The sequence below is a fragment of the Numenius arquata genome, chromosome 11, assembly GCF_964106895.1.
Source record: "Numenius arquata chromosome 11, bNumArq3.hap1.1, whole genome shotgun sequence".
Taxonomy (NCBI): domain Eukaryota; kingdom Metazoa; phylum Chordata; class Aves; order Charadriiformes; family Scolopacidae; genus Numenius; species Numenius arquata.
In genome coordinates this window covers 24,982,299-25,000,770 of record NC_133586.1, presented here as the reverse complement: position 1 = coordinate 25,000,770, position 18,472 = coordinate 24,982,299, and the positions used below count along the sequence as shown (strand labels likewise).

The window sequence follows — 18,472 nt, the reverse complement described above, 5'->3', positions numbered from 1 at the left end:
TCTCAGGAAACCCGAGGACCAGTGAAACCAGTATCTGAGGTGTTCCCCAGGGTAAACTGAAACGATGGAGCACCTGCAGAGCATCATGGGTCCTGGAAGTGTCCTAGAGTCATAGAATTGTCTAGGTTGGAAGGGACCTTTCAGATCATGATGAGTCCAACCATCATTCTAATGCTGACAAAGCCACCACTGACCCATGTCCCTCAGCACCACGTCTGCCCGGCTTTTAAATACCTGCAGGGATGGTGACTCCACCACTGCCCTGGGCAGCCTGTTCCAGTGCCTGATAACCCTTTCAGTGAAGAATTTTTTCCCAATATCCATCCTAAACCTCCCCTGGTGCAACCTGAGGCCGTTTCCTCTTGTCCCATCGCCTGTTCCTTGGGAGAAGAGACCGACCCCCCCCTGGCTACACCCTCCTTTCAGGGAGTTGTAGAGAGCAAGAAGGTCTCTCCTCAGCCTCCTTTTCTCCAGGCTGAACACCCCCAGCTCCCTCAGCCGCTCCTCACAAGACTTGTGCTCCAGACCCCTCACCAGCTCCGTTGCCCTTCTCTGGACCCACTCCAGCACCTCAATGTCTTTCCTGGAGTGAGGGGCCCAAAACTGGACACAGTATTCAAGGCGGGGCCTCATCAGTGCTGAACAGCAAGTGTTGGCAGCAGGTGTCCCCATCCTCTGGTACCCACTGCCCTTGGGCAGCAGCTGCCCTTCCCTCCACCCAGGTCTCCAGCACAATCCTCTTGCTCAGCCTCTTCCAGCCCATCACTCAGAGCCTGGCAGGCCACACTCAGCTCGCCTGTGCTGTCTTGAGTTCACAGAATCACAGAATCACAGAATCTTCTAGGTTGGAAGGGACCTTCAAGATCATCTTGTCCAACCATCAACATAACTTACAAAAATAAACACCCACAAAACAACAAAATGCAACACCATCACTAAACCATGTCTCCCAGCACCACGTCAACCCGTCTTTTGAACACTTCCAGGGATGGTGCCTCAACCACCTCCCTGGGCAGCCCATTCCAATGTCTGATAACCCTTTCAGTGAAAAAATTTTTCCTAATATCCAGCCTGAACCTCCCCTGGCGCAACTTGAGGCCATTTCCTCTTGTCCTGTCGCCCGTGACTTGGGAGAAGAGACCGACCCCCCCCGGCTACACCCTCCTTTCAGGGAGTTGTAGAGAGCAAGAAGGTCTCCCCTCAGCCTCCTTTTCTCCAGGCTGAATAACCCTAGTTCCCTCAGCCTCTCCTCATAAGACTTGTGCTCCAGACCCCTGTTGTCCTGGACTCTCCAGTTTCCATCCCCACCTCTTCCAGCAGGACCCAGCTCGGTGGTGGGGTCACCTGTGACCTGCCATTGGGGCTCCTGGGGGGCATGGCAGTGAGCTTGGGTGAGTGCTTGTGTCCGAGTGAGAGCGCGCTGGGGCTTCCTTTGTATTATTCTGGATTTTTCCCAGTTCCTGCATTTCCTGAGAGCAGCCTCGCTCCTCGCTTATCTTCAGACAGCCTCAGGGGTATTCCCTGGGAGTTTGGGAGTTTAATCAGGCATTGCTAGGGCATGTGAACTCTGTGTCGAGTCGCCGTTCCCATGGAGGGGAGCGCCTCTCACAGATATTTGGGTTGGCGTGCCTGGGCTGGGGGCTGGGCTGGCTGGGAACGCGCTGCTCCTTTTCCTGGGGATGCGACTGGGAATGGCTGGGGGGTGACGACCGGACTGGCCAGGGGGCGGCTTGCGGGCAGGATGCTGGCCAGTGCCACAGGCAGGGTGGCTTCCTGAGGGCACTCCCCACTGCGGGCCTGGCTCTGCTTGGGTGTGCTTCGTCCCCTCCAGCCTTGCCTCTGCCACCTGCCTCCTTTTTCCCCCCACACCATGGGTTTTCCCTGTAGCATCCCGGGCGGAGCCTGCTGGTCCCCACCACCCATCCTGACCTGGCACCCTCTGGCCCTGACCCGACTCTGCTGCTGGTTTTATTGTGGGTGATTTTGAATTCGGCAGAGAATCAGGACCTGGGTGAAAATGCCCGATGCCGGACTGTGCTTTGCTGGTGAAATCGAGGGCTTTTGTTGCTGGCTCTTAGCAGGCAGTATTTCTTTTTTTGGGGGCTGGATATATTCCTGGCAAGTGAAATGACGGATGCTCTGTTTCGTTTCCAGTGGCAGTGTTTCAGATTCCTTGCTCCAGGGCAGGAGCCGAGCGAACTCTGATTCCGGAGCAGCTCTGGTACCTTGGCAGCTTAAAGGCCACGGGGTTTGCTTGAATGACAAGCGGTGTCGAGTGTGGGGAGAGCTTGGGAAAGGCAGTTTTGTGTAGCGTGCCCTCCATCTCTCGCAGGAGCGAAAGCCCAGCGAGTGGGGAGGCAGCTTTTTATTGTCTTGGTGCTTCGCAGGCAGAGCGGGCGGTGCTGGAAAGGCGAGCAGGGATGCTCCCCGAGTCGCTGCCGGGTAGATGCTTGGGGCATGGCTGCGCGTCTTCTCCCCGGGGGCTCTTGGATGCCTCTTACCCCAGCTCTGCCCACACCTCCCACTGTGCCCAGCTCAGAGGGGTGGGTGCGGATCCCAGTGCCTGGCTGAGCTGCAACCCACAGCGCTGGTGAGCCCAAGCCATTGGGGAGGATGGGATCTGCCGGCAGGGCCTGCCTGCTGGTGGGGCTGCCACAACGCTGTGGGGAATCAGCCCGGGGGGGAATCAGGGCAGGTCAGAGACCTGCCTTCCTGAGGCTTCCCAGCTTTTTTTGGCCCATCTGGGTGAACCTGAGGCATGTGTGGGTCTGTGGGCAGGGCTTGGGATGGTGCTGGCAGCGGGCAGGGTCTGTCCGTCCCTGCCAGAGCTCTCCTGTGCTTTGTTTGGCTGCTGGAGACAACCCCGACTGCTGCCTGTGCAGGAGGGTGCTGGCAGCTGGGCAGCAAGACCTTTCCGAAAAAACCTGTCAAGCCTCTCTGCTCCACTGGGCTTACTGGGAGCAATTCCTCCAGGGAAGGCTGTGATGCCTGGGCTGGCCAGCCCCATCGCTGCGGCGAGTTCTGGCCGTGCTCAACAAGGCTGTGGGGCTGGGAGCAGACGAACTCGGACTCCCTGAAGGCTGCAGGGTGCTCCACTGTCCCCTCCCAAAGCTGAGCTGCTCTTCTTCTCCCCCGCCAAGCCCTGGCCAAGAAGCCTTCCTACCCATTCTTTTCTTCCTCCTATTTCCCTCCTGCCAGTGAGGCCAAGCAAAACGCGGTGCTCACCAAAAATAACAACTGCTGGCAGATCCAGACAATGGATAAACCCGGCAAGGGCGAGGGCGACCCGAATCCTCCCAGAGGAAGACAGGATTATTCTCTGTCCTCTTAGACATCTGTCAATGGCTGCCATTTTTGACCCCCGGTGGCTTTTCCGATGGTGCTGCCGCCTTCCTGGCACTAAAAGCAATTCCTCCAAAGTGGTCGCCTTCAGGAGCAGGCGCTCGGGTGGGATCTTTAATCCCACCAGTGTAGAAGCAGCGGGGACCCAGCCCTCCAGGGTGTTTCTGGTGTGAGTGGTGGAGATGCCTCTCGGATGCCAATGTCTTCTCCAGCCCACAGAGCGATGGCTGGCGGGGCTGGGTGCTCACTGCACCCTTGCTTGCACAGCTCCTGCCTTACTTCCTTGTGCTCGCTTGGTCTGTGGGGCACAGGCACTGAATCTTAGCCTGCCCTTCCACCCTTGAGGTGGGGGTTCTCATCATGAAGGACCACGAGGTCCCCACCACCCATTAATGGCCAAACTCAAACTCACTGAGCTGGCCCCAATGCTCTTGAGTGTACATTCCCACTGCCAATGCGCTTCTTTCTCGTTGATGGTGATGGTGACACAGGTGCTGGCATGGGTGCCTTGGCCCTCCCCACTGCTGACTCTTCTGGGATCTGGAACAGCCCCTTGGTTCGTGCTCTGCCACCACGGAGCTGCCTGATGGGATGTGGAGGGATAAGGTTTAGGGAGAGCTAGGAGCACAAGGGGACCTCTCTGGGCTGGGGCTGTTCTTGGAGGTGGCACTGCTGGATTTGGGCAACACTGGAGGTGGCACTTGGAGGTGGCACTGCTGGATTTGGGGCTCTTTGCCATCAAATATTCCCATGCAGCTGTGCCTACAACTTTTTTTCTTATTTTTAATTAACTTCTCAGAGCTCTGCGCCTGCTGATCGGTCTCTCCGTGACCTGGTTATTGGTAAGACCCCAAGTAATTTACGCTGTAATCACCCCGTCTGTTAATGGGAGTGATTCACACATCTTAGCTTGGCCTCGGCGGGATGCCTGTGGGTCTCCCCAGGGAGAAGCCTTGCCTGGGCCCCCCACAGCCCTTTGCCATGGCTCTCGGGGCTCCTGCTGGGATGCCGGTTGTTGCTGGCATCTGCGTCCAGGCATTGCCTGCCCCCGGTCCACCTGGCCCCAATGTCCTTGGGTCATTCAGCCTGGTCTCCTGGTGCCCTGAAATCACCTTGGGGACCTCCCTTGGTGGAGGGACGCCGGGGAGTATCTGGACCAAAGAGCTGGGGTCCCTCCAGGAGGGTCTGGGGGGGGGAATTGCAGAGGGCAGGGGGGTGGGAGTGATGCTTCATCTCGGGGGGGGGCAGCGTTAGGCGAAGGCGATGCCAAGCCAGGGGGAGTGGGCGAGCGGCAGAGAGCCGTGCCATGGCGCGTGAATGTCAGATGCTGCTTGGCTGCGAGCTGGGCTCGTGCGAGCGCAGATCTGTTCAATCCCATTTGGAAGGGGGGGAGAGAAGTGGGGAGGGAGGGGGGGGGGCTCTTCCTGAAGCTCAATCTGGTAGGTTTTAGTTACAGGCATTTTAGGATTTGGGAAGCGAATTGGCGCAGCTTTGGCATGGGGAGGGGGGTTGGATGAGCGCTGGGGGGGTGAGGCTGCCAATCCTCCCTTGTCCCCCCGAACTGGGGAAGGGGGGGGTTGGCACAGGTGGGTGCAGCCCCCGGGCTGAGTAGCGCGGCCATCACCCGGCTCTCTGGGCAGCAGCTGGGCGAGTGGAGGAGGGGAGGAGGTGGCTGGCGTTGTCCGCAGGGCACCCGCAGCCCTTCAATGCTTGGGTGGACGCTTCAAATCGTGTTATCTCCATAACCGCCCAGCTCCGGCCGCTCCGAGTGGCAGCGGAGATAAGTGGATTTCCAGGGAGCGCCTGGTCGTCTGACATTTAAGACTCCTTAATCCGCAGCCGTCACTCCACCGAGGCAGGACGTGGCCACGTTTCCCAGCTGGGTGGCATGGGGTGGTCCCTGTGATGGTGGCCCTGGGTGTGCATGGGAACGGTGAGGCTCAAGGCTGTGCTTGGAGACAATGGTGTCTCTGGGGACATCCTTGTCCGCTCCACAGTGGTAACCTCCTTGGAAGTCCAGGGCACATTGGTGATGGGCTCAGCCTTGCTTGGGTGCTTTTGCCCGAGTCAGGCATCCCTATGTGGCTGTGCCATCCCAGCATGGTGTCACAGCATGTTGGGAAGCCTGTAGCAGCCATGGTTATATGGGGAAACCCACCACCAGTGGGGAAATAAAGATGCCTTTGCTGGATCCCATGCATGCGGAGCCCACCTGGCTGGTGGGGAGGTGGAATCACCTCCTGCCTGCTCAGCTGGGCATCTGCAGGACGGTGGCATGGCCTCACCACATCATACAAAGCCTTACCATACTGTCCCTGGAGAGTGTGCCTGTCAGGGCACGTCTCTGGCCCTTGCTGGCCAGGCTCTGTGTGTCCAGAGCTGCTCTTGGGAGTCACCACCAGAGCAGAGTGGCTGCCTGCGAGGAGGAGACTGGTGAAAACCACTCTGTGCACTGTGATGATTCGCCATCTGCTTCCAGGGCTAACTCCAGATGCTGGGTTTAATCTTCCATAGCCTTTTTAATTCAGGAGTTGGCTTCTTAATGTCCCTCAGTGCCACCTCGGCAGCAGAGATGAGCTGAGCGGCTGCCACAACTGGCCCTTCGAAGGATGTTCTGGAGCACAGGAGATGAACTGTCTCCATGCAGGTTGCCCATCTGGCGACCCATCATACCTCTGGCTCGTTAACCTGCAGATGCCCAGGGTGAGGCTTAGCATTTATGACACTGTCCAAACCTCCCCCAGGCCTGGGTGTCCTCCTGTGGTGTCTGGAGAGAATGTAGTGAGCGATGGTAACTTCCATGTTGCATCCAGGAGTCAATCTTCTGGCTGGACAAGTTTCTGGGAGGATGAATGCAAAGAGCAGAGCTTGGGGCTGTTGAGCTGACAGAGGTGATCGCTTGCAAACAATGTAGGAGAAGGACATCCTTGTCTTTGCCTCAGGGGGCCTGTGCCTGCTTATCAGGCACCATGTTCTCGCTGAACGGGTGTCCTGCAGGGATATTCAGCCTTGGGAGATTGCGGCTTGGTTTCTCTCTGGGTTCACCTTGTTTCCCCACATGGCTTTGGCAGAAGCAGCAGTGCAGACGATGCCATGGGTCTCTGCCCTGCCAGCAGTCCCCATGGCTGGCTCTTGCCTGGCTGAGTCCCTGGCAGCTGAAGACTTGATGGTGCTTCCCTGTATGGTCAAAGAAGTCCAGTAGCCCTTTGATCTGGCACGTGCTGCCTGACTTCTAGTTGATGAGGCTATGATGAGACATCACCTCCCACTTTCAGTTGACCTGTGTCACCTGGTGGAGGGAGCAGCAGGTTCAACTGTGCTGTGGAAATCGGGTACCTGGGAGCTGAGTCGGGTGTTGTGGCACTGGGGTTGGAGCTGCTTTGAACCTTGTTCTGCTGGTGCTTGTTCTCCTGAGCCTTTGACCTGGGTTGCAGCTGGACCCTCTGACCCATGATGGTGCCACAGGGCAGTGGTCCTGTGCTGCCTGATGGCTTTTCCCATCCCAGGGTGTGTTTCAGATACCAGGTTGCCTCAAGGCTGTCTTGGGACTCCCCATGCATCGCTCCCAGCACCCATGGCTGTTGGCCAGGGTGGTTGAGGAGCACAGGGCCCACCTCTGGCCCCTCTCTGGAGCCCCGAGTGGTACCTCCATCTGGGAAGGTACCTCCAGCTGCAGCCTCTCTTGACCTACACCCTTCCTGAGATGCCTTGGAGGGGGGCAAGTGCCAGTGGTGGGTGCCCTCCTTCTCAGGTCTGCCTGTGGCCCGGCTGAGCCTGTGCATCCATCCGTCCATCCACCCCCAGGCTTTGCCAGGGAGGTGGGGGCCGCTCTGGGCGGGCGACCGCGTGGCGAGGGGGGAGGAAGTGGGGACAAAAACCCGGCAGAGGGGACAATTACCGCCTTTCTCGAGGCTGAAAAGACGCCAGGGTCCCTTCCGTCCTCGTCCTCCGTCTGCTCTGGGCGGACAAAGCCGGCGGCCCCGGTGCCCACCCAGCGCCCAGAGATTAGAAAAAGAGCCGAACTTTTATTTTCTCCCTTTGTCTCCAGAGCCCGGGAGCAGCTCAGCTTCGGCTTTGCTGCTTTCTTCTCCCTTTACGGCCGTGTCTGTGCACAGCTGACCGACCGGCAGCTTTTCCGGGAGGAGGTTGATTTATTTAAAATTAAAAGAAAGCAGAAGTTCTTTCCCGAGGATGACACTTTTTACATCGGGAGGAGCTGATGGCTTTCCAGCGATGCAGTGAAATAACACAGAGGAGCGGGCTGGAAGTCACAGCTTGTCATTTTTTTTACGAGAAGCCAAGCTCCTCTCCTGCTCCCCTCTGCCAGTAAATGGTGCCTGCAATCAGGGAGACTCTTAGTCCATCAGCTGGCGATGATTTCTCTGGGTGCTGGACCACCAGAGATCCTTTTTGCAACCTTTATTTTTTTATCTTCTTTTTTTTTTTTTGGAGTTGTTAGGACTATTACAGCCAGGAGGCAGGGAGCCCCCAGGGTAGAGCAAATGGGGGATGCGGGGTGGTGATGGCTGCGCTCCGGGGGTGAGCCCTGGGGAGAGGAGAACTCCCTTTCTCCCCCCTGGACCACGCCGTTGCCTACCCCAGCTGAGCATCCTGGGCTGGCGGGGATGGTTTTTGGGGTGACCTATCAAAATGGGTCTTGGTGGGAGTGGGGAGGGTGAAGCATGTGACATCCAAGTGACAGCCTCGCCTGGGTGCTGTAGTTCAACTGGCCACTTGAGCTCCCAAGGACACCCAGCTTTCAGACTGTGTGGGGCAAGGAGGGTTGCAGGGGGGGGAGCAGGGTCCTGCAAAGGGCTAGGAACCCTCTGGGTGTGGGCTGGGGCCTCCTGACCTTGGTGGTGTCCCCTTGAACCCTGGCATCCCTCCAGGCTGCTAAGCTGCCTGGTGCAAAGACCCGGGTGAGGGAGCCCATCACGTGCCCCTTAATGCCGCAGCCGGGACTAAGCACCTTTTGACAGGGAGGGACCCAGATGACGCTGCCGGCGCCTTCCCCAGGCGATGGGGGCTGGAAAAGGGGCAGAAATGGGACGGGGGGGCCCTGGCGGTCTTTACTTGGGTCAATCATAAAGAAGGGATTAAGATCATTAATTCCTCCCCCCGCTGCAATTAGCAACCCAGCCGGGCAGAGGCTGGCGAGGAGCAGTTGAGACGTCTGCTGCGCTGGGTGGTCCCGTGGTGCCGGGGTTGGGGGGACACCCCCTTTTGTGCAAATTAGCCAGGCGCCCCACAGCAAGCTGGTCCTGGGGTCACTGGGGGTGGGGGACAGCCTGGGGACAGACCTGGTGCCCGGTGCCTGCCACCACGGAGGAGCTGGAGGGCAGCGCGGGGCGGTTGCAGATGGCAGGAGCTGGCGGAGGCAGAGCGGTGGCCGGGGACAATGGCAGGATTGTGCAGTGGTGCTGCTCGGCACGGCTCGGCACAGCTCAGCACCGCACCAGCAGCTGGGGCTGAGAGGGGACATGGCCGTGTGTCCTGTGTCCCCACAGGTGGCGGGGAAGCTGCGCTGGGTGGGCCAGGGTGGCCTCGTCCCGCGGTGCCACCCACTGCAGCAGCGGGTGCTTGGGGGGACCGTGCTCCAGGCTCTGCAGCCATCACCCTCCATCGGAGGAGGCTGTGACGGCTGGGTTCTCAGAGCTGCTGGCACCTGATTTACGTGGCAGGGTGAGACCAGCTGGAGAAGACCTCCATCCACGGAGGAAGGCATGAACTGACGGAGATGGCGATGGCAGCATGCCATCAGTGTCCTCCCTGGTTTGGCACCCAGTCCTGTGCTGTGGGGCTGGGGGGGACCAGCCCCATGTGGCCACAGCAAACTCCTGCTCTGCCCCTTGTTGTGGCTGCAGACCTGTGGTTCATGCTGCGGCATCACAGTGGCTGGGGGGTGACAATGCCATGGGGCTGGTAACTCCTGGGCTGCTGCGTGCTGGCGCTTGGCTCCGCGCTCGGGGCGGAAGAGGTGCAGGGCGGCAGGAAAGGCAGCCGCGGGCGGGCGCGAGATAACGCCGACGGGTGGCTTTATCTCACATCCTCCCATCCGGCGCTTTTCCTGCCCCGCTCCCTGCTCCAGCCCCAGCACCCACTTCTTTGGGTGTTAAGGTGTGACCCCCCGCTCCTAACGCTTGCAGGGATGGGTGCCCCCGCTGCAGGGCAGTGCTCACTCACCCTCCCCGGACCCATTTCGGGTGCCCCCCAGCCCCGTCACTGCCCAGCGTCCCCTGCCCGGTGCGGGGCGTGATGCTGGGAAAGGGCAGCCTGTCCTGCCGCCGCAGCCTTCCCTCCCCACGTGGCCTGGCGAGCTCCAGGCTGGAACCCGAGTCCTGCATCGATCCGCGCTGTATCTTAAATCCCGCAGCAGCTGAAGCAAGCGGTTTTTAGCATGCGGGTGGGGGGGGGGTGTCTCTCTGCAGGCAGCCGGCTCTGGCACTGGCGTGAGACGGGCTGTCTTCCTCTGCCAGTGCTCTGGTGGTTGGCATGGGGGACCTTGTCCCCATCAGCATTTTAACGGCGATACCTGCAGCTCTGTGTCTGTGGGGAAGGGTCCTGGGCTGCAGCAGGGTGGCTGGGGTTGCATAGCGGCTCAGCTGTGACGATGGGGCCACGAAGGGTGATGCCCCTCACTTGGCTGCATCACCCCTGGGCAGGAGCAAGGGTCCTGGCAGAGCTCTCCGCATGTGGCTTTGTCCCTGCCTGGACTCTGGAGAGGAGGCAGCCGGGATAGCCGGGATGGAGAGCCAGGGCAGACGAGGGGCCTCCTCCCCCAGCTGCTGCCGGGGTGGGGACGTGGGTTCCTGCTCCGCTAAGCCCTGCAGCTTTTCTCCTCTAAAGCCTGATTACTCCGGCAGTGCCTGTGCGTGCGTGCGTGCTCCGGAGGGGAGGAGGAGGAATTTCACAACAAGTGTTTGCAGCCACATTGGGCCCAGCTGCCCCAGAACTGCCCCAGGGACGGCGGCACCGCCCCCCCTCCAGGGAATGGCGCCGGGGGGACCCTCACCATCGCCACTGAGCCCCTGCCTCCGCCGGAGCGGCCAGGCGCCTGCAGCAAGGCATGCCAGGGCATGGCAGGAGGTCAGCAATGGGGCTTGGAGGTGGACGCTGTGGCTCCTCCTGGGGCTTGGAGCTGGATGCTGTGGCTCCTCATGGGGTTTGGAGGTGGATGCTGCAGCTCCTCATGGGTTTTGGAGGTGGGTACCATGGCTACCTATGGGGCTTGGAGGTGTATGCCATGGATGCCCATGGCGTTTAGGGGTCAACGCTGCAGCTCCTCCTGGGGCTTGGAGGTGGATGCCATGGCTCCTCATGGGCCTTGGAGGTAAATGCTGCAAGGAATCAGAGGTGGACACTGCAGCTCCCTACGGGATTTGGAGGTGAATGTTGTGGCTCCACATGGGGCTCGGAGGTGGATGCTGCAGCTCTTGGTGAGGTTTGGAGGTGGACACTGTGGCTCCCTGTGGGGCTTGGAGGTGGATGCTACAGCTCCTCATGTGGCTTCCATCCTCTGCCCAGCGCTGGTGTGGGGGCTGCACGCCGCTGGAGCGGAGCAGGAGATGAACCCCGTGACTTCCCTGGGGCTGCAGTCCCTGGAGGAGGAGAGCTGGGCACAGAGAGCCTTTAAGCATCGGAGTGCCATTGCTCCCAGGCCAGGACTTCCCAGTGACTCCCCATTTCTGTCTGGATGGCGACCCTTTTAAAGAGCAGTGGAACAGATCTCCACTGAGGTCCGTTCCCTGGAGTTTCTTTGTTCGCAGTGCTGAGACTTTCATGGCAGGGGGAGGAAGAGCCGCTTTGAAAAGCCTGTTGGCTCTTGCCAGTGCTAACTCTCTTTTTTTTCCACTTCCAGAGCCGCATGTTGTGTACCAGAGCCACAGAGTATGTCTTTGCACTGAGATTGGACTGAAGTCCTCTGCAGCCAACGCTGGAGGATACGCCCCATTGATGAGCGTTCCCGTCTGAGCTTTCCCCGGTGGCTGGCGGGCTGGTGCTACCAGAAGGGCTTTGGGGGTCTTTTGCTTTGGCATTGGGGGTGGGTTTTTGGGGTTTGGTTTTTTTTTTCGTTTTGTTTCTTTTTTTTTTTTTTTTTTAATTTTGGGTTTGGTTTTGTTGTTGTGCTCTGGGCACCATGTCAAATTCGGGCTCCCATCAAGACACTGGGAACAAGCCAGAGACTGAAAAAAATAACCAAGATGACTCTCAACCCCCCGTCAACTCCGAGAGGAGGAACAAAAGTGGAATAATAAGTGAACCTTTGAACAAAAGTCTTAAGAAGTCCCGTCCACTCTCCCACTATTCCACCTTTGGTAGCAGCAGCTCGGTAAGCGAACATTCAGAGAAAGGCAACCCCTTAGCTAATGGCAACGAAGCGACTGTGGATAAAAGTCATTCTACCTCAAAGCACAAAAGCATCTCTAGTATGCTGAGCAAATTAGACCGGGTGTCGGAGATCTCCTCAGAAGGACAGACCGCCCTACAACAGTTTGCTCAGTCGACAGAAATGCTCAAAAGAGTGGTACAGGAGCATCTTCCTCTAGCAAGCGACCACGGGACTGGTATCTCTGACATGGAGGCAGTCTCAGCTGCAGAGACAATGAACGGCCCCTCTGATTTTCCTTACCTGGGGGCTTTTCCCATCAACCCAGGCCTTTTCATTATGACCCCTGCCGGCGTGTTTCTGGCAGAGAGCGCGCTCCATATGGCTGGCTTGGCAGAGTATCCCATGCAGAATGAGTTGGCATCTGCCATCAATTCGGGGAAAAAGAAACGGAAAAGATGCGGCATGTGCCCGCCCTGCCGAAGACGGATAAACTGCGAGCAGTGCAGCAGTTGTAGGAATCGCAAAACTGGCCACCAGATTTGCAAATTCCGAAAATGTGAAGAACTCAAAAAGAAGCCTTCCGCAGCACTGGAGGTAACCGGCCCCTCTCAGGCACCCTAACCCCTCCTCAGGCTGCACTCCTGGGTTCGGATCTTGCCCTAGATAATAAAACACCTGGTACTTCTTACTTTTTTATTTTTCCCTTTTCCATTATCAGTTCTCACCGTGAGATGTGTGCTCTACCCAGTGCCCCCAGTCCCACCCTCCCTTACCTACTGGGGTTGATTGGCTTGGGGAGGAGGGCTGGGGTCTCTTCCAGGGGTCCCTCGGTGCGCTGGGCTTTGTTGACCCCTTTGCAGGCACAGGCAGCAGCGGGCAGTGCTGGCATCCCTTGTCCTGGGGGGGCTGTAGCTCCTCGAGCCAGTGAGCTGCTTCTAACCCAGTGATGGAGTTGGAGGGTTGGGGGGCAGGAGGTGGCTTTTTGGGGCAGAGCTTGGGGGTAATCGGTGGCAGTGAAACCCCAGCGGGGGTGGTCAGGGTGAGTCCGTAAGGCACCAGCTGGATTTCCCAGTGGCAGCCAGGCTGCAGTCCCTGCAGGCGGTGTGCCTGCTCCGGCACCCAGCCCAGCCAGGAGCATCCCTGCTCCTGCCGCCGCTGCTGAGCACAGGGATGCCTTGTTCCCCCCAGCCTGAGGCTTTGGGGCAGTACTTGGGCTGTCACCCCTTGTCACCTGTGGGGACCACATCCATCTGTGGGTGTTGCCCGTGGCCTTGGAGGAGGGTTGCTCCAAGCCGCTACTGGATTGGGGTGCCACCTTGCCAAATTCTCCAGGGAGGTGCGTTATGTGCATGGGGAGCACAGGAAATGTCCGGTGACTTGGGTTGTTGCGTGGGTCTGAAATTCAGCCCGGGCCATGGGCAGGTGCCCATGGTGGCGTGGTGTGGGTGAGGGCTGGGTGCTGGAGGCGCTGGGACATGGAGCAGGGGTGGCCCATGGGCATGCCGCTCTGGCAGAGCCACCTTCTTGCTGCTCTGGGCCAAGACCTGTCTCCATGTCCCCCACGTGTTACGCTTAAGCTGGGTTTGATTTTTCTGGGAGCTGATCCTGCCGTCGGCTGTGCCGACGGGCTTCTTCCTGCCGGGGAGCACATCCCCAGAGCTGACAAAGGCTAAAAAGTCACCCGGCCATCAGCTGGATTGTGCATCCTGGCACCAGGGCATTGCCTATCCTCTGGTCGTCCCAAAGAGACAACCCACCATTTTCTTAGCCACGTTCTATGTTTTTCAATTAGCATCAGCTCTGAATGAATAGCGAAGGGGAAAAAAAATATCTGTTTGGGCGGTGGGGATGAGGAGAGGGGGACTGTGTCTTTCAAAAACCACTGTATTGCTAAATTATATTCTTGTTCTAATTTGCTGAGTCAGTGGTCTGGAAAAAGGGAGAAAGGGAAAAAAAAAAGTTCATCTCTTCCAAAGAGTCCTAAAGCGGGTCAATAGACTTGGAGCTCGCAGCAGCCAGAGGAGCCTCTTCCTTTTCCCAGCACTGCTCCAGGTTTGGGGACAGTAAATAGCACCAGGAGCCCATGCAACAGTCACCCCCTTGGGAAACAGGTGGTTTCTCTATCCTGCAGGTGGCTGAGAAATTGGAGCCACTTAAATAGGGCTCTGTGTGTGGTAGAGTTGGGCCTCACCAAGGATGGCTCCCCATCCCTCCTGAGTGCGACCATAAGTGTGTTGAAGCAGAGGAGAGATGGTCTGCCAGTGGCAATGGATGCCTGGGCAGATGTGGTTCGCTCCAGGGTATCACCATCCCCTTTTTGGAGCATATATTCCCCTCTGTCAGGATATCCATTTGTGCTATGTGTTGACCTTGGTAGGGTTGAATGAGATTGTGGCTGTATGTGGCTGGGACAGGGGTGCTGTGACTCTGGCTCATGTCCCAGGGTCACCTGGGTCAATGACTGGGTCATTAAGCCTCGCCCCACATCAACCAGCCTTGGCAGTGCATTGCGTTGGGCCAACCCTGGGCAGTCACCAACACCTGCCTTGTGGTGGAGACGCATCTGGAGGTAGCTCTGCAGCTGCATGGACTGCTCGTCCCTGTGAGGTGCCATCACAATTGATATCAGGACAAGAGGGGCCATTCAGTGGCCCTTTATATGGGGCTGAAAAATTTGTTGGGCTTTGTGAAGCTTCGTGCCCCTTTGTGGGGCTGTGCCATTGCCTGGGAGAAGAGCAGCCTCCATGACTGGTCTGCCAGTGAGTCCGAGGAGCGTCCTTGGAGAGCCTGGACAGGGACCGCAGCTGTGATTAAACGTTGATCTAAAATCAAGCAGTAAAAAAATAGAATTAAACCTTTATGGCAGCATAAAAAAAAGGGCTAAATCCCTCTGCCACTGTTAAGCTTTATCTGCACATCTACAGAGCCCAAATAACCGGTCGCTGCTGGTGTCCCGGTGGTGGCTGATTGAGGCCCTAAGGCCGGTGAGGCACACTGGATGCTCAGAGCAGGCAACAGCATGTCCCTGCACCAGCCAGGCTCCTCTGTGCTCTGCCAGCCCAAACAATCCCAGGTAAAGCTATGGGGGGGCTGGTGGCCAGCCCTGGACAGGTCGCCCTGGGCTTGTCTCCAGAGCTGTAGGTCACACAAAGGCCATGAATAGTCAGGATTTGATTCCACAGAGCTGTCTTCCATCTGGAGAAGCCTTGCTGGAGTGCCTTGGTACCCCACCTAGCGCTGGTGTGAGGGTCACTGGCACCCTCATGTGAGTCTCACGGAGGGAGACTTTTCACCAACACCTGCAGTGACAGGAGAAGGGGCAACAGTTTTAAACTGAAAGGGGGCAGGGTTAGGTTGGACATAAGGAGGAAATGTTTTACAATGAGGGTGGTGAGACACTGGCCCAGGTTGCCCAGAGTAGTTGTGGATGCCCCATCATTGGAAATGTTCAAGGTGAAGTTGGACAGGGCTTTGAGGAACCTGATCTAGAGAAAGATGTCCCTGTGCACAGCAGGGTGGTAGGACTGCATGGTCTGTGAAGGTCCTTTCCAACCCAAACTATTCTGTTATTTTATGATCATGGGGATGACGGGGGATCTACTCTGGGCATCCAAATTGGACTTGGTTGTCTGTCTTCCTTTAATAATGAAGGGGCAGAGGTCTTTAAGGTGACCCATATCAGACATCTCCTTCCAGACCCATTAGGAGCCCCAGTCCCCTCGTTCCTCTCTCCTGGGATGATATCTCTGAGGAGGTGGCCCTTTTTGGTGAGTCTGCCACATTCTGCCCTGCTGGTTCTTTATCCAGTGCCTCGGGTGGGATCCAGTGTGGGGGGTGTGCTGTGCAACAGCGCTGTGCATCATTGGCCAGAGACATTTGCATCTTGCTCAGATGCCTGATGACATATTGCAGAGACCTTTGGGGAAGTGGTGATGTCTGCAGCTCTCTGCTCGTTGACTGCCCCAGCTCATTTTGCCCAGAGGACCAGACACGGGCCGGGAGTAGGAGAAGCTGCGATCTCTCAGCAGCCTAGCTGGGCACCACCATCTCTTGCCCATTCTTGTCCTTCACCCCCACCTCTCCTTGCCCAAGCCCCATGTTTGGGCCATGGTCCCTGTGGAAGTGAACATGTTTGGGTCCTTCCTGCGGGAGTGTGGGAGACACTGCCCTTGTTACTCACTGAGGCTTGGTGGGTGTCTTGATCCAAGAGATGGACCTGATGAGAGCTGGCTGGCTCCTGTGTGGGGTTACGAGACTGAATGTGGCATGGTTGTGACTCTTGGGATGACAGATGAGGTGCCCTAGCCCTGCACCCAGGCTCAATGCCAGGAGCTGGTGCTGATTGTCCCCCTCCCCAACCTGTGGCAGCCCAGCCTGCTGCCCCGTACCCGTCACTGCAGCCTGTGGCTTGTTTCCTGTTGGTGTCCCTTGCTTGTTTGGAAATGCAGGAACCGAAGGGCCTTCTGAGGCACGTCCTTTTGGTAATTGTGTGGCCCTGTCTGCTGGCTGGCATGGCTTGGCCTTGCCTGGGGGGATGCTGTTGGCATGGAGAGATATCATGGTCCTTGCATACTCCATCTGTGGTCTCGTGAGTTGCACAGGCTTCCCACCCTTAACCAGCTGGGAAATGTCCCAGGTCCTCCTTCCAGAGGACTGCAGAGCCATTGGGACCATTGCCCCCACACCACCTTTCTTGGAGGTGGCTTCAACAAGGTCCCGTTGGACATTAGGCCCTTCGTTGCGTGTGGGATTGAGCCTGGTGGGACTGAGACAATGTTACCAGCCACCTTCATCCCTCTTCACCCTGTGAGATGCCGAGAGGTTCCTTGGTGGTGCTGTCTGTGTAGGGGGAGGTGGGGGCTGGCAGTGAGGGGGTGGCTGGGCTGGGCCATGCCGGCTCACTGTGGCCCAGCCATTGTGCTTGCTGTCGGTCAGAGGGGAAGTCGGGGGCTGCGCCATTGTGCCGGCCGCGGCACAGGGACATGGGAACAATGGCCGAGCTGCTGTGCCGGGTGCCCTGCCGGGGAGAGGAGGGGGGGCTGCGGCAGGGGGACCCCCATCTCCCTCCAGCCGGCATCCCAGCGTACCACGGCCGGTGACCAGGATGCCGGGACAGGGCTGGGGGGGTGCGGGTGCACAACCCTGGTGCTGCATGGCTGCGCCGGACCCAACCTAACGCCTTGTCCCTTCTTCTTCTGTCCCCCTCCCTCTCTCTCTTCCTTTCCAGAAGGTGATGCTTCCTACAGGAGCCGCGTTCAGATGGTTCCAGTAGGAACGGGGATCCCAAAGCTCTGTCATCCAAGTGCAATGTCACTGCTTGCTTGTGTTGTCTCAGGCAAGGGATTTTTGGCTGAAATGAATGGATGCACCTGTGTCTCTTTAGAACCAAAAATATTTTCTCGCAAATCTCATTCCTGTTTTTATAATTTTTTTTTTTTTGCGTTCGTTTTAACATCTTCGAGTCCTAGTCAGACATTTAACTGCTTTTCAAATAAAAATAATTAAAAGAAAAAAACAATGGATCTGTAAAGTACCAAGACTTAATAGACAGAGTATGGACAATCAGTTTCTTTCTGTGTTTTGGTGTTGATGTTGTTTATGTGTGAAAGATGCAGTACTTGTGTAGGGAATGTAAATTTACAGTAACCTTTTAAAATCTAGTTACTAATAAGCACTACTGTAATTTAGCACAGTTGTTTAATTGCACCCTCATTTATACTTTTTATTTGATTCTTTCCCGTCATACAATAGAGTGGATAGTTTCTAGAATGCCTCAACTTCATGTTTATAAATGAGAATATGTTTAAAGCAATGTAGTATCCCTTTTCCTAGCCATTCACCTATGTAAGTTTAACCCACGAGAGGTTTGGTATAAAAGGTGGAAGAAAACAATTGCTACACAACCGGCGGTCTTTGAAAAAGAAAAGAAGAATAAAAAAAAAAAAAAAAGAAAAAAGTCATTGTTAGTTTATTAATATAGAACAAGAAACACTGCGTACAGAAAAACCTCCTAATTGCAACGGTTTACTCCTAGAAGTAATTTTTGTAAACTTACTGAAGTTAAAAATCGAAATAAAAATAATATTGCAGGATCTGTGCTGAAGCAGTTACGAAAAGTGATATTTCTCTTCTGTTCAAATCCCAGTCTCTCCAGCTCTCTCTACATCATTAAATTGAAATGCTGTTTGTAATGTTTTAGCGATCCAGGCTGTTTTTGTGAATAAAATGAATGCATGTTTTGTGTCATGATTTACAGCTTTGTCATTTCTCTCCCGCCCCTCTTTCCAGCTGTCTGGGCCCCCCAGTGCCAATGGTGGCCAGTCCCCCTGTTGCCCGCCATGGCTGCCGGGAACCTTGCTGGTGCTGGGGCCGGAGTGCGGCAGTGGCTGGCCCAGGCGGGACGGTGTGATGTGATGAGCTGAGCTGGAGCCACCCCGGCTGCTAAATCCGCATGGTTTAATCCCGGCAGTGGCTGGGCTAAGCCAGCCCCGGCTCCTCCCGGGGATATTTCCTGGTTTGACCTGCCTGGAGTTTTCCCGGGTAGCATGGTACCATGTGTTTGGGTAAAGCAATGTCATTAATGTGCGACGGAGAACTGCGGTGAGGCTTGTTTCATGGGGACAAGTCCAAAACGAGCTCTGGAAGGTGAGTGAGCTTGGGATGCCGAGCGGCTGGTGCCACCGATGGATGGATTTCCAGGCTGGCCTCGTGCTGGCATTGGGTGGGCAGGAGCCGTCCAAGGTGGAGGGGATGTCAGGTGGGCTCGGCCGTGGGCAAGCCGGTGGGCTTGCTGCCGGCACT

The 18,472-nt window shown here is 57.0% G+C and overlaps 1 protein-coding gene across 1 annotated transcript in view; it reads left to right on the top strand.

The window, feature by feature from the left end:
* CXXC5 (CXXC finger protein 5) overlaps nt 1–17,916 on the top strand; it is a 38,270-nt gene extending 20,354 nt beyond the window's left edge. Inside the window, exons 2-3 of the mRNA XM_074156310.1 lie at nt 11,201–12,265; nt 16,899–17,916. Coding sequence (XP_074012411.1) covers nt 11,480–12,265; nt 16,899–16,943 — 831 coding nt within the window. The 5' untranslated portion in view covers nt 11,201–11,479 and the 3' untranslated portion in view covers nt 16,944–17,916. The remainder of the gene's footprint in view (nt 1–11,200; nt 12,266–16,898) is intronic.
* The last annotated feature ends 556 nt before the right edge of the window (nt 17,917–18,472 follow it).